We start from the raw sequence: 13,874 nt of genomic DNA on the forward strand, positions 1-13,874 counted from the left end.
GCTCGGCGTAGCAAGTAACATGGAGGTAATAGACCTACCATATACGTAATAAACCCGGTATTCATATCATTGCGCCTTTTGACAACAGCCGGCATCGACGGATTTAAAGATGGGTATGAGTTGCTCATACTGGCGAGGGCACGCTCTCGACGTGTTTCAAACATTTTGGGGTCGATTCCGAGGCATCCTGATTGCGCTGCTGGCAATGAATAACTTGGGTGTGCTTACATGGGTATGGCAGGAGAGGGACATTATCAGTAACAATAGCTAACGATAGTAATTATAATAATAACTTTGGATGATTACGACTATCTACCACCTGGCCCGTTTCTGATAGTCCAACGTAAATTTGACTATACTATCAACTTGTAACACAGTTATATAACCAATTTACCTGTTGCATAGTATCCAAGTCCTTTAACTTAAACATCAAATAGTTTAAGATTTGACTTAAGCTTCTATTTTAGTGCCCACCGATTTGAGAGTTTGGCGGACCGTGCCTAGAGTCTTTTTTCCTAAAAGCCTAACAACCTAACGTGCCTTGCGTATTTCATGCAACCTCGGAAAAGAAAAGCGAAAAAAAAGACTGACGTCAAATTTGATAAGAGGGGCTCGGTCTAACATTAACCTACTGTACTAAAGGCGATATTAATCCATCCGCCCGGCGGCGTGGAAATCGCGAAGTCGCGTAATCGCCTTCCCCTCCACCGGGAGCATCGGCGTGCTACGGTGTGTGCTGGATAGGTAGCCAGGCTCCTGGATCCTATGAGATATAATATAGTCAATACTCAAGAAGTATCGTAGCATTTTCAATAGCGACATTAAGCCGTCGGATGGCTTGGGATCGGCTTTAGGAATGCTCGTGCATAAATACCTAGTCGTTTAAACGGATTTAATCATCGCCGAGTAACCAGGTGCTATAAGTGCCTATTGCCGATTTACCTCCCGCCGTTAGTGCAGGTGCGGGTTCGGGTGGTCAGCAAAGAAGCGTAGTGACGTGCTATGTAGTATTCTATAAAGTGGCAGTACGTACGTAAAGTAGAGTGCTGAGAAGGAGTTCGTTAAAAAAGAAACTATACGCTTTGACCCATTACATCTTGATCCATTGGGAAGAGATGGGTGAATGAATCTAGACACTATCGTATAAACAATTAAGAGTACGCAAGTGTACACATTTGTTTTAAGCCCGAGCAAGCAAACTTACTATTGCGTGTAGTTAGTTATTAGTTTACCCTTTTCTAATAAGAGCCTACCGAACTCAGGCATCTATTGGATAGTTCAGAGCTGCACGCGACAGCTTCTTTCATGTACAATACCTTAGGTTTGTAGGTATGTATGTGTAACGATTGGTTATGGTACGGGTTTATGGTTCTAGCAACCCATGCCCCTAAAATGCTTGAAATGTGGCGGGTGAGGTACAAACCTGTACACTTACCCGCGACACCAGGTCCAAATGCGGAATCGTGAATTCCCTTCAATTCCCATCGTAGGCAAATCTTGATCGGTAATACCATATCCATGGTGGGTGAGGGTGAGGTCGCCGGGATGATGACGGAATTACCCTACCCAGGACCCTGGAGACGGGCACACTAGCACTGGCAGTCATCTACAAGGTGCTTAGAAACCCCATGCAAACACGTTACTTTAGGTAGTTTTTTAAGTTGATATGCATGTATGTTTATAGTCGGATGAAGCACACGACGATGTCATCCCGTACATTATCCATTCAACTTATAGCACGCTAGCTAACTCGTCTCGCATGTAACTATGGTAAAAAGTAGGTACCTACACAATATAGCGTAGTTAGTCAGTGCTTGTGCAAATGTATTACATTGCATGGTAGAAGCAATGAATGTAGGCAGAAGGACTCAACTTGGACTCATATGACTACCTATACGCAAACAAATATTTCGGTAGACAAAGTCAAACTAAATGTAATCTACCTTTACGAATCTTACTATTAGGTAACTTATGAAGTGTTGAATTTGTCTAAGTCGGGTATACCTCTACGCTATCAATGAGGCGGAGCGGGCTAAACTGTTTTAGCTAATACCTAAACCCGCCCAAGCTTAGGTAGAATAGTACGTATCTTAGGTACCTAACCTAGGTAGGTACATACTAAAGTATATGTAGGCCAACTGCAGGTGCAGTTCAACGCAATCTAATACTGCGTACCTACGTCTATGTACAATTCTCCCCACTGTAGCATGCTCTTTCCGCGTTAGTATTCGTAACAGCACCCAATAGGACTTAAGAATTAACCAACTAAAATTCAGGGACTCATCAGCCTCTCTTCTTCTCCATTCTCTCCCCTGCGTCTCTCAGGGCATCTGCATCTTTCTATGCAGGTTGTAGATCTACTCAAACGCGTTGCCTACCTGACCTACCAATGGTTAATGTATGCACCTACATTGGCTTCCCCTGAAACTTAGGTATCCAACGTCGAATCTCGATACTTTGATACCTCTCGACGTCTTGATCGACGTGGCTGCAACCCATTCCACTCTCTTGGGTCACCGGAGGACCGTCTGAAGTCTCTCAAGCTGTGAGACCTATACAATGCCTGCAATGTGCATGCTCGACCGTTACGATTAATACACCAATAGACATAGGCCGCTAACGCAAGATGAGTACTATACCGCGATGGTCCAGGTAGTCCTGTTTGGTTTAACCATTTCGTACTCTGCTCACCGAAATGGTCTAGACCAGGTAGGCATCAGTTTCGAGCTTGGCGTAAGTTACCTGTTGAAGCAATTCCCAAGAGGCGCAGGCGGCTCCTAAGGTGAGCATTACCGGGTATCGGCGTGGGAACATGACTCTTCACACGGTTCATTTTCATTAATCTCCTAGCCAGTGAAAGGATCACTACCGACGCACAACATCTCCGCTTGTGTGCAACCTGACAAGATCTTTAATGGATGGATGCTACTCGACCGATCTGTTTCAGATCGTCATTAACCATCCTGTCAACCGTTGAATTACAATTCACCAGTCGCTTATCTTCCTCGGGCATTCTAAATTTGACGACTACTGTGGCTGTCAGCCTGTTCCCGAATCTCTGAACCTCATCACTGAGCAAAATCAGCCTTGTCATTATGGAGTCAGAGGACTATAGAATGACGATTGGTATTATTTCCATGATTGTGGGGGATTCTCTTACTGACGTTTCGCAACTCACCCAATCGCCATCTCTCCGCGTCCCCATTGTTTTCCCTAGGTTCTTTTCCTCCCGGGTTTCCTATCCGTACCCCATATAGATACATGTACTTATGGTACCTGGCTTATTTAGCATCGTGGATGAGTCTTCTCGTCTCTGCAAGTGTGGCATCGCCTGACTCTAACTTCCGCGACTGCGCCTCGAAGGTGGCTGTCTGATAGGCCAAAAACGGCCCCCAACTTTCCACGGCGGATCTCTTCGCAAGGGCCTGAGGAATCAAGTGATGAATTCTCGACTGGGATAGAGCGGGTGCCCTTGCGGAATCTTTCCCTATTACAACTACGTGTTGCTTCGCACCAAGATAAACCCGGCAAATCCTCCACCAGTGCTCCACCAATTCAGCGGCATCGCCGGCGGAGTCATTAACAAATATCAGATTACTGACACGGCAGCATTGGGAATTTCTCACAAAGTGCTTCGAAACGAGTTAGAGATCCCCAATGGTCAGGCAGCAGTATGCATACCGGCATCACTTAAAATCATGGTATCGGTCATCGTCTACATCATTGCTTACCTGTCCCGAGTTGAATTACGTACACTTTCCCCGACAGTCCACGTTGCGTACAAATCCCGTATCCCGTCTCCGGATGCAAGGCAATTGACGGAAGCGCCCGCCTGCTACTATTGTGGATTCTCCCTTAGCTCGACCCTCTGCGAGACGATCAGCATCGAGACAGCCTTGCAATCAGTGCAACGGTGTTTGAGCCGTATTCTTGAGGGTTATACCCGTATCCGGTTAGGACGGATTCCTATATGCTCCATCGCGGGGCTCTGCCTAATTGCTGCGAGATGTCAGCCTCAACTGCTTCACTTAGAGCTATACAGTATTAGCCGATATCTAAAGGCGGATATCGTCGCGTCAGATATCTTATAGTTCTACCGATATGCAAGAGCCTAGAAGCCAGCGATGTCAACGCCCGGGTAAGCACCCCAGTGTTGCTCACCTAGTCTTCTCACCATTACCCCAATCGGTCGATCGTGCTGATATGTAAAGGGAATTTTGACGAAACTTACCGTTCTTCCCGGGATTTATCAGCTGGGCTAGGGTATGACGACTCATGACTCCACCGCATCTACAGCAACCTATACTCGAGTCTCACCCCAAGATTAGTACTTACCGTCAACCAGACCTAATTAGCAAAACTACCCTATTCCACGTACCTCTATAGCCCATTCTCTAATGGGTATCTTCATAGATTAGGTACTCATTACAAAATCAAGGCTAACTACCCGGGTAGCATTACCTCATATACATATCCTTATGACCGGTATAGACGCCGGTTCCCGTTAGAAGAGTCATCTTCAATCCAAGTAACCAGTGGGTCCGCTGGCGTGCTGGACCTAACTGGCCGACAAGTCAGCAACAATTATATCTTACGATGACATATTACCAATTTTGACTAAAGTATATTGCTCCGAACTCCGCCTATTCTAGAGCCATCTATTACGAAGTAGGAAAGCAAGCTCGATCTCGGCGGCCTCAAGAGCTTGACATGGAGCGCGTACCGTGGTTTTCCGGCATTGCAAAATAAGACAGCCCATATACACTTTTTTTTTAAAAAAAAGTATGATGTAACCTAAGTTGCTCGGTTACGATTTCATACTATACTTGGTAGGGCGATTCGTGCCATGGCTCTTTGTGTTCAGATGTTTATCTCCATTTTACTAAGCCTCCTTCGCGAAGAATCCTATAAAACAGGGCGAGGGGGCGGGATTGAATCCCCCTTGGAATATGTGGTAGGTAGCAGATTCTAAATGTATGATGGTGTAGTATTTGCAGTACGGGCACAATGTCTCTTTATTCGTACATCTCATCCGCTATATAAATGATGGTAAAGCAGCCTCGTATAATACTACTCTGTGGTTGGTGATGGACCGACAAGTCAGCCTTGCCAGCAGTAGCCTCCCCCGAGCCTCAATGCTGGCGCCGATCAGGAGCGGCCTCTTTTTTCAGCCGTAGCCCGAAAGAACACGGAGCCGAACAGCAAATTTAGCGTTTCGGGCGACGCACAGCGGATCTAAGCCACTCGGTGTTGATATACGGTTCTTGTGCGCCCCCATCTTGCAGACGTAGGGCTCTGTAATATACCTAACGCAGCCCTACGGATCCCACATTTTTGCGTCTGCGGCGTTAACATGTATTACCTGAGGGCACAGCACCATGCAAGTTGGAGATGCTGTGCCGATATCTGTGTTCCGCATTCTGCATTCTGCATCACGGCTGCCTGTTCTACCGGAGCGGCAAATGGCGTTTATTAAAAGCAGGATATTGGTGGGAACGGCAAGGGAATGGACCAAAAGGGCATTTCCTCCTCATGTCCGACTGTGGCAAAGGTGAAGAACGTACCACTACGCACGGTATTGCTTGCTAATTGCCGACGTAGGATCGAGGCCAACTTATGAGTACTCTCATTAGTCGTCTTACTACGTCAATTTAACATAGCCAATAATTATATCAGTTGAATCGCCTCGTAGCAAGCGATCTTGGAAATCCGTTACCGAATATGTATCTGCTGGGAGCTGAGAGCTGGCAGCGCTGCAGCGGGTCGTTCAAGGCACCATTAAGACATTATGGAGGCCGTCATGTCTTCTTGACGTAGCACACGATACGCGCTTAAGGGGACCAGATACTACCAACGACATCGCCGTTCTGTACACTGTTGCTCAATACGCATCGAGTATGCCTAGTCGTATAGTTAATCGCGAATATTATTATTTTCTACCTATAGAGGTACATGTCCATTCGGTATAATCCTTGAGTGTTGCATTCGGAATTCTTAAATGTAAACTCCAATGGCCTGTATAACTACCTAGGAGGTACTTATAGACAAGTATATTAGGAAAAGGGGGGATAGAAGGAGTCGCGAATACCTTAGGTACCTTGATATAGATAATACCACTTGAGTACATTGCGGAATACGTACCGACTTGACATTAAAAAGACTTATTCGGAATAAATCTATTAAATGATAAAAGACAAAAGAAAAAAAGGCGACTAGATACCTAAAGCACGCCGAATCCCGGTGCGGCGAAAGCTAAAATCCGCGGAGACGGAGGAGGCGAAACGGATTTGATAGGTATTAAACTCCTATAAGCCAGGAGAAATAGGCTATTTTAGGGGATTATACATAAATATGGGTTACCCGAGTCCGACGACGCCAGCCGGGGGACCGCTTGATTTCCGGGCCTTACCTAATTACCTACCCCCTATCGCCTATACATACAATACAATCCGCGCGGGACGTAGCATCTTAGCTGAGACGTGCAGGACGGTCCAACGAAAGGAGGCCGCTCGCGATACCGAGTTCCCGGGTCGCACGGGTAAGCAAATGAATGGGTAATGGAGGGAATGTTAGGTATGTATGTAATATAGGGTAGTAGAAGTAGTAGTAGTAGCAGCAGCAAAGAAAAAGGCCGATAATTAATTTGTGCGCGCGCCTGAGTCATTACATACCTACTTAACTTAGGTAGGTATATACTTGCACTTACACTTACATTATATTACATTGCATTACATATATGACTGAATACCAAAAGTAATTCCACCGTAGATTCTAGCTAAGCTGAGTGAGTTCAACGCCTATCCGGCGGTGACCATGATCTCCGACATATACGCGGAAATGTAGCACCTCTTAATGTAACGTGCCTCTTCTACTACCTCTTCGACTATCACAGCCCCTCCCCTCCGTATGTATACCTAACCTATGTAGCGAGACCGAGAGTCATCTCTATACCGATACCTTACATTATATGTTATGTATACCTAAAAACTAAGATACCCCCCTCCCCTCTCTCAGCACGCATCTATCTCTAAACTACCTTACCTACCTACATACATAAACAACGCCCCTCGCCACCAGCCGGGCTCATACGTGCATAGGGCTCGTGCGACGGTAGCAAATTCCTCGGTTCGGGCTTGCTGACAACCGTCGGGGCCATGTCCGCTTCCTTCACGTGGTCGGAATGAATTAAAATGGGGGTGGCTGCTTAGGAGGTATGTAGATAGGTAGATACTTTGCCGTCGAGTACCGCCAGGTAGACGGGTGATACCTACATGTAGGTATATACCTACCTAGGTATGCTAAGTACCTGCATGCATGTAAGTGCGTGTGCGTGCACGACGGGAACGTGCCACAATATCCGCGATGAGGTGAGATTCTCGAACCCGCGATGACCTTCCTCGCCGATATCTGCTTTCGTCGAGTCAGTCATATATACCTACCTATCCATTGACTGACTGACTGAACTGACTAATTGACTATTACGAGAAACTTGCCTCCCTTGCATTAGGAAATTGACGAACATAGAGGTTCGCTAGTTGAAGAAACTAAGCCGGCCCGAATTAGCATACACGAAAGTCAAGGTGAGTGGAGTGAGTGGGCAAAACTCCCAAGTCGCGAAGAGGCACGGGATTTCAAGATATCGATCGAGGTGGGTTTTGATATGTTTTGATATGTTTGATAGGTAAGTAGGTAGGTAGTAACGAGGATAGGTATCCGATATCCTCTCTACCTCATTATCTTTACCTTCACCTACACCTACACCTATCTACCCTCTTCTATCGTCATTTGATCCTTGTTTTCGTCTGCAGCGTCCCCTTTGTCTGTCTTCTAAACATCCATTACGAAGGCGCGCCGTTAGGCAACTCGAAGTTGAGTTCGCCCCTCTATCTGCGTTTTACGGCTTGGACCTTCGTCATTATAAAATAGTATAGTACATGCGTTCAAAGGAAAAAAAAAAGGAGAGAAAAATAATAATGCTCATGTTCCTTAACTCAAGGCTATGCTCCGTCTCCGTTTAACTCATGCACGGCAAGCCAGACTTAAAAAGCATTATGTATTTGTATATTCACTCGTCATCGGGATCGAATGCGGTGGGCAAGCACGGCGAACATTATCGATGTATATAGTAGCAAGGCGACACCGGAAAGAAACTAATGGTAGCGATGGTAGCTATTTAGCTTCGACATGGTAGATAGGTAGGTATACTCGATTTTCGGTATTCGTCGTCTTAAAAAACATGTGCAATACATCACGCCGCCACCCGAGACAGACGTATAAACATGGAAGCTGGTTTGACACCTCTATGGTGTCAATGGAAATAAATGCCTAATTAATCTCATAAAACGTGCTAGGACACTCGATGTCAAGCTCCTAATGTGTGAATATTTACTCATTCAAGCTCGTCGACTCATAGCAACATTAGCCCCCGCCGAGGCCAGATCTTGTTTGCCGCTAACAGTTCGACCGGCCACACGGGGAAGGTTGCTGTTGCCTACTGTTGCAGCTGTTCCCGCACTAGCTCTTTTTGTACCGGTAGTAAGTCCGGTGAAAGCAGATGTCCGTCTCGCAGCCACGCCTGGCTTCAGGGGGCTATTGTTCGCTTCTCTAGGTCGTAGCGTTGGTCCGTTCTTACCGGGTCCCGGGGGTTCGGGTAGGGGCCGCGGTGTTGAAATGGTGTTATGACGCTTGACCGGGGAAGACTCGCGTGTTCTAGGTACGGGAACAGATGTTTTCTGACCGGTAATGAACTCGTGACGTATAGCCTCTTCAGGCTTAAGACGGCGATCCGGATCCCATCGTAAACACCGTCCAAGGAAGTCGAGGAATGGTTCGTCATCACATTTGATGGCCTGTTGAAGTGTCTTGGAGGATGGGCGGCGCCTCCTACCCTTTGAAGATACGGTCAAGCGCGGCTTGCCCATCGAATCAAAGAAAAGCTTCTTCCTCGTACTCTTCTCAATAAGATGCTTTTCAGGTGGACCAAACACCTCCATGATGCAAGCAAGCTGTTCCTGCTCATTCTCACCGGGGAAAATAGGAACACCAGTGTACAACTCGGCGAGAATACAGCCCAAACTCCACATATCAATTGGTAGGCCATAAGTCATTCCTAGAATAACCTCAGGTGACCGGTAGAATCGAGATTGAATATATGTATAAACCTTTTCGTTCTCAAAACAACTGGAACCAAAATCGATGACTTTGATTTCAGAATGCATAGGATGCCGAAGTAAAATATTTTCCGGCTTAAGATCGCAATGGATTACCTTGTGCTGCTTAAGGAGGTTAAGCGAGCTCAACATCTGTTTGGTGAATCGTCTGATGAGTTTGAGAGAAAACCCGCGGAAGGCGTTGGATTTGATAAATTCGTAGAGATTCATGTCAAGAAGCTCGGTCGAAATGCAGAGGTGACCGCGGAAATAGAAACTGTGAGTGAAGTTGACCATGCTATGCCTATTTTGAGGATCCTGAAAGCCGATTAGCGAAATCTACAAGTTAGACGAATATTAGTAACTTACCCATTCACGAAGCTTTTGTAGAATATTGACTTCGACAAGAGCTTGCTGATGGAACCTCTTCTTATTGCGGATGATCTTCACCGCAACAAGCACGCCGGTTTTGTGATCGATACATCTCACCACTTGACCAAAACTGCCCTTCCCGAGAACATCCACAATCTCGTAACGATACGCAAGGTGATCACCCACAACAATCGAGTAGTCCCCGCGCTCATCATCATAACCGAAGTTTGGTAGTTTCGAGTTCAAATCGCCAATGACTTTACTGGCGTTTTGAGTGCCGCAGAAATAGACGTCGTTATAGTCGACAATCTCGCCTCTCTCGTAGATGTTTAGCATCGCTATCCGGATTGCCTCGTGAGCACCGACACGCTCTTTCGGCGTCGCCCTCTTGCGGAGAGCGTCCAGCGTTCGAGCCGCCATTTCCGTCTCCTTCCTCCTCAAGGCTAATTTCCTCATCTCGTCTTCGGCGACCATATCGTCCTTATCCAACTCCGCGGTATAAGAATCCCGACGCTTGATTGATGCAGTAGACGGCCTTGGACGGAGTATCTTCTGCACAGATAAATTTCGGGGTTGCGATGAAGCCTCAACCATCGAGTTGTTACCCACATCTTCCTTGGAGCTTGTCCAGGCGTCGCTACGACTCTTCTGTGTAAACATGGTATTGAGACTGGATGCAGAGCTCTTCCTACGTCTAGATTCCAAATACGTTCCCGATGGTTTCGTGGTGTGGCTCGGACTAGAAGCCTTCGCCGCGCTTATATTCATGGATGCCGAAATTGGTAATCGCGGAGGTGGCATACTGTCCTGTCGAGCATGCTTCTCGGAGGCCTTATCAACGGATCCGGCAGACGCATGATGACTACTCTTCGAATTGCTTCTTTTCCAAGATAAGCTTAATTTCCTCCTTAAATTACTCATCGAAGACGGCGTTGGAGGCTCTTCCGGACTATTCTCAGTAGGAGACTTGTTGCCTGCCTTCGTCGACTTCTGCGCCCGGGGACCAGATGGCTTCTGTGGTGGTCTAGGATCCACAGTGGTATCAATTGAAATCGGTTGATTTACATCTCCAGTCGTCTTAGATTTCGTTAGCCTGCTACCAAATATATCCTTCTTAGGAGCGGTCGTGGAGAGGAATGGTGAGGCAGAGACTTTGCGAATTTGGTTAAATTTAGCTAGAGACTCAAGCGGCGATTCAGATAAACTTCCTCCGGTCGGACTGTCTACTCGGCTGTGGTGAATAGAACTATTACTCCGCAGAACTGTTTTTTCAGATCCTTTCTCCGTACGACCTCTAGAGAAGAACGTGCTCCTCGATGCTGTCATTGGGGTGGTGGGGGTCTTGGGAATCGTCCGCGAGAGCGGAGGGCTGCATTTGCCGTCATCTTCGCCTTGATCTCGGAGAGCTGTGATCTTTGCTTCGTTTATACTTAATGGGCCAAGAGTGAGCGGCGGAAGCCGTAGGGGTTGTAGACTCTTTTTCGACTGACTTATGCCAATCTTCTGTTCAATATCTGGACCTGCAAGCGTCTGCCGCGGTGCATGCTTTCGAGTACCGGTTTTACGTTGGTATTTCTTTGTTGGTTCCTGTGATGGAGTACCCGATGGGGTTCCTGTGGAGGTGCTGTGAACGCTACTCGAATCTAACGTATATGTCGATTTTCTTTTCTCGAGAAAAGAGATTTCTGCTGGCGAATCCTTGGGTGATCCGTAGACTTTGGGAATTGCAGGCACAGGAGGTACATCTTCCTCCTCTTCACCTGTGGGAGGGTTATGTGCACTTAATGTTTTAGGAGCGGGTAATCTCGACGCCGGACCACCTTGAGGAAAGGTCCGCTGAATAGAACCAGTTGAAGTTCGGTGGGTATTGAAACTATTCACCGAGGCGACCGACAATCCCGAGCTGTAAGATTTTCTGTTAGTAAGCTCCGGGGTCGTCCTTGAGGACGAAGGTGTGGATGTCTTTCGAGGAATCATGGACGGTGAGCGCGAGTTAGGGCGAACTTCGATAGGCGGCGGCGGGACGTTTGTAATTTGTGGTACGTTCTGTGTAGGATGGATCGACATGCGCTTCATCCGTTGTGCATCAGTTGGCGAGATAGTTCTGGCACCTAGACCGGTTACGTGAGAACCATGGGTTCCAGGCATTACAGACATTCTTCTTGCAGAATTAGGTGTAGAACCTTTACCAGCTGCTCTTGGAGACCTGGGAAATGCGGCCGAAATACGGCTCTGATCTGGTGCAAGACCATTGCCGGTACTAGTACTTCCGGAGAGGTTGGCCGATATTCTTGGTGCAGGTTGTACCGAACGAGCCTTCGTAGCTCGTGTGTTTGCATAAGCCCTCGTTCCATCACCAGATTGCCCTGAAATATCAATCGAGGTCCGAACTGAAGCCACCACAACTCTCTCTGTCCCATCTGATATCAGGCTTGGCCTTCGTTTCTGCACTCTAGTCCCAAAATCCGACTCGATAATACCAGGTCCAATCGACTTCCTCGGCTGCTTACCAATATTAGTGCTAGAAACCGGAGGATAATGGTTCTGGCGTCGATTTCTCATTGCGGCAGGCGCAGTCGGCGCATCGACGATACCGGAAGACGTAGACACGGCGGAGCCGCTGCTAACCTGGCGATTTGACGAGCTAGGCCTTCTCAATATTGAACCAGATCTCCCCGGTCTAGTAGCTGGTGCATTGGAGGTAGGGTTTGGTTGAGCTCCTGTACGGGTCGTTGCGCCATTTAGGCTGGTACCCGAAGACTGCCTGACCATTCTGTCTGAGTATTGCTCGTCGAGAACGATTCCTTGGCCAGATGGCGGAGGAAAATGTGTCAGTTTAAGATCGTTGGAGGCCGACTCGAGGCTGCTCTGGAGATCATCGAAACTGACGGATGGTAGGAATTCGAAAGAGCTGGCGGTGTTGTCTCCTACGTCACTTGGAGCCCCATTCCGACCGAAGGAGAAGAGTGAATGATTGTTGGACGATGATGCGTGAAGCATTGGCTCGTTATCGATCCTGTTTATAGGGTTGACGTTCTCCTTGGCCCTGAAACGAAACAAGCAGAATTAGTAAACAAAAGCCTTTATAGAAACAAAAAGCGACGCGGCCTTTCTTTTCTTATTGTGACGTGAGACGCGAGGTGAGTGGGAAAACGCACGATCGAGTCGGGGACTGCGCAGCTGGTCTCGGGCCAGCAGGAGCCTTATGATCCCTAATCATAAGGAGTAACACAGTCAAAGTATCGTAACAAGAATTGGTGATCGGAACGGTAGTATAATCGACGAGTTTAACGAAAGTCGCGACGGATAATATTCGCTATGATCTCTAAGCGGCCAAAGCGAAACCGATAGAATCCCCTAGGTTAACTCGACCCAGATCTAAAGCTGGAGACTCGCGATCAATCTCAGTCCGGCTAAGGACCTGAGGACGGCAATACTGCTACCGCATTCCGGGATGCAATGCAAAAAAAGCAAGACTAACAAGTAGACGACAAAGTCGCCGGTGCAAAGAAAAAGAAGAAGAAAAAGACGATGGGCTGGCGTTGCGGTTTGACCGACTGTGGCTACTATCGAATAGAATTGGGTTCACGAAAAGGGTTGGTGGATTGTTTTCATTAAGGGAAAGAAAATAAGAGGTCGAAACGGGGCTGATCCACAGCGTTTTCCCGTACCGGTCAAGTGAGTTTTTAGTCGCCTCCAAACATGTATCCTAGGGATTAAAGAGATCAGACCGGTTAACCTAGGTAAGTACAATTTAGTACGATTGCTACCGTACAGGTTAAGGTAGAGGAAGGCACAGTTCCCTCCAGCGGTTCATCAAAGTTGGCTGTCTTGGGATGTTCCTTAATAAGGTTGGCCTGTTAAGGTTGGCTCTGGTTGGGGCTACTGTCCACTGATTGAATACTGTATATATGGGAGTCCACTTTTATTAACAATACGTACATGTACCTCTTAACACACTTTAACACACAAACAGGTGGCAGGTAGGCAGGTACCGATGCTACTAGGTATACCTCTGCTGGAAGATACTTGGCAGGACCGGTCTACGGCACGTTGATATGTAGCGGGATGTCGATGTCCTACTGTAGGCTGCTAGGCATGACACTTGGTACAGAACCCCTTAATTGCTTGTTCCATCTGAACATCACCACCTAGGTATTTCATAGTCCTTGTATCAATATATGATATAATTATAACCTCATGCAGATGCACATGTGTGTCAACCGTATTACAAGCTTACGCATGGCATACATATTTTATTATCATGCTGAAAGAAATGCATCTTCATTTCATATTAAATTTGGTTTACATACGTGCGATCGATATTCACAGCATTTAATTTGTGAAGAGGCG

At 47.0% G+C, this 13,874-nt stretch overlaps 1 protein-coding gene across 1 annotated transcript; it reads right to left on the bottom strand.

Annotated features, from left to right (window-relative positions):
• Positions 1-7,643: 7,643 nt before the first annotated feature.
• F5Y00DRAFT_225459 (uncharacterized protein) lies at positions 7,644-13,364 on the bottom strand. The gene is made up of 3 exons (XM_048006166.1): positions 12,680-13,364; positions 9,519-12,567; positions 7,644-9,467 (listed from the first exon to the last, which is right to left on the bottom strand). The coding sequence occupies exons 1-3, from the start codon at positions 12,739-12,741 to the stop codon at positions 8,394-8,396; spliced, it is 4,185 nt and encodes a 1,394-aa protein (XP_047869035.1). The 5' UTR covers positions 12,742-13,364; the 3' UTR covers positions 7,644-8,393.
• Positions 13,365-13,874: the final 510 nt, after the last annotated feature.

This window comes from Daldinia vernicosa, assembly GCF_022497035.1.
Source record: "Daldinia vernicosa strain CBS 139.73 unplaced genomic scaffold F5Y00scaffold_4, whole genome shotgun sequence".
NCBI classification, from domain to species: domain Eukaryota; kingdom Fungi; phylum Ascomycota; class Sordariomycetes; order Xylariales; family Hypoxylaceae; genus Daldinia; species Daldinia vernicosa.

What these genes read in the sequence shown, in the direction of transcription:
- F5Y00DRAFT_225459 (XM_048006166.1), bottom strand. Translation starts at nt 12,741, where the DNA reads ATGATTAGGGATCATAAGGCTCCTGCTGGCCCGAGACCAGCTGCGCAG. An exon ending in GCGCAGTCCCCGACTCGATC is followed by an intron (nt 12,568 to 12,679) that starts GTGCGTTTTCCC and finishes GTTTCGTTTCAG; the next exon opens with GGCCAAGGAGAACGTCAACC. An exon ending in TACAAAAGCTTCGTGAATGG is followed by an intron (nt 9,468 to 9,518) that starts GTAAGTTACTAA and finishes ATCGGCTTTCAG; the next exon opens with GATCCTCAAAATAGGCATAG.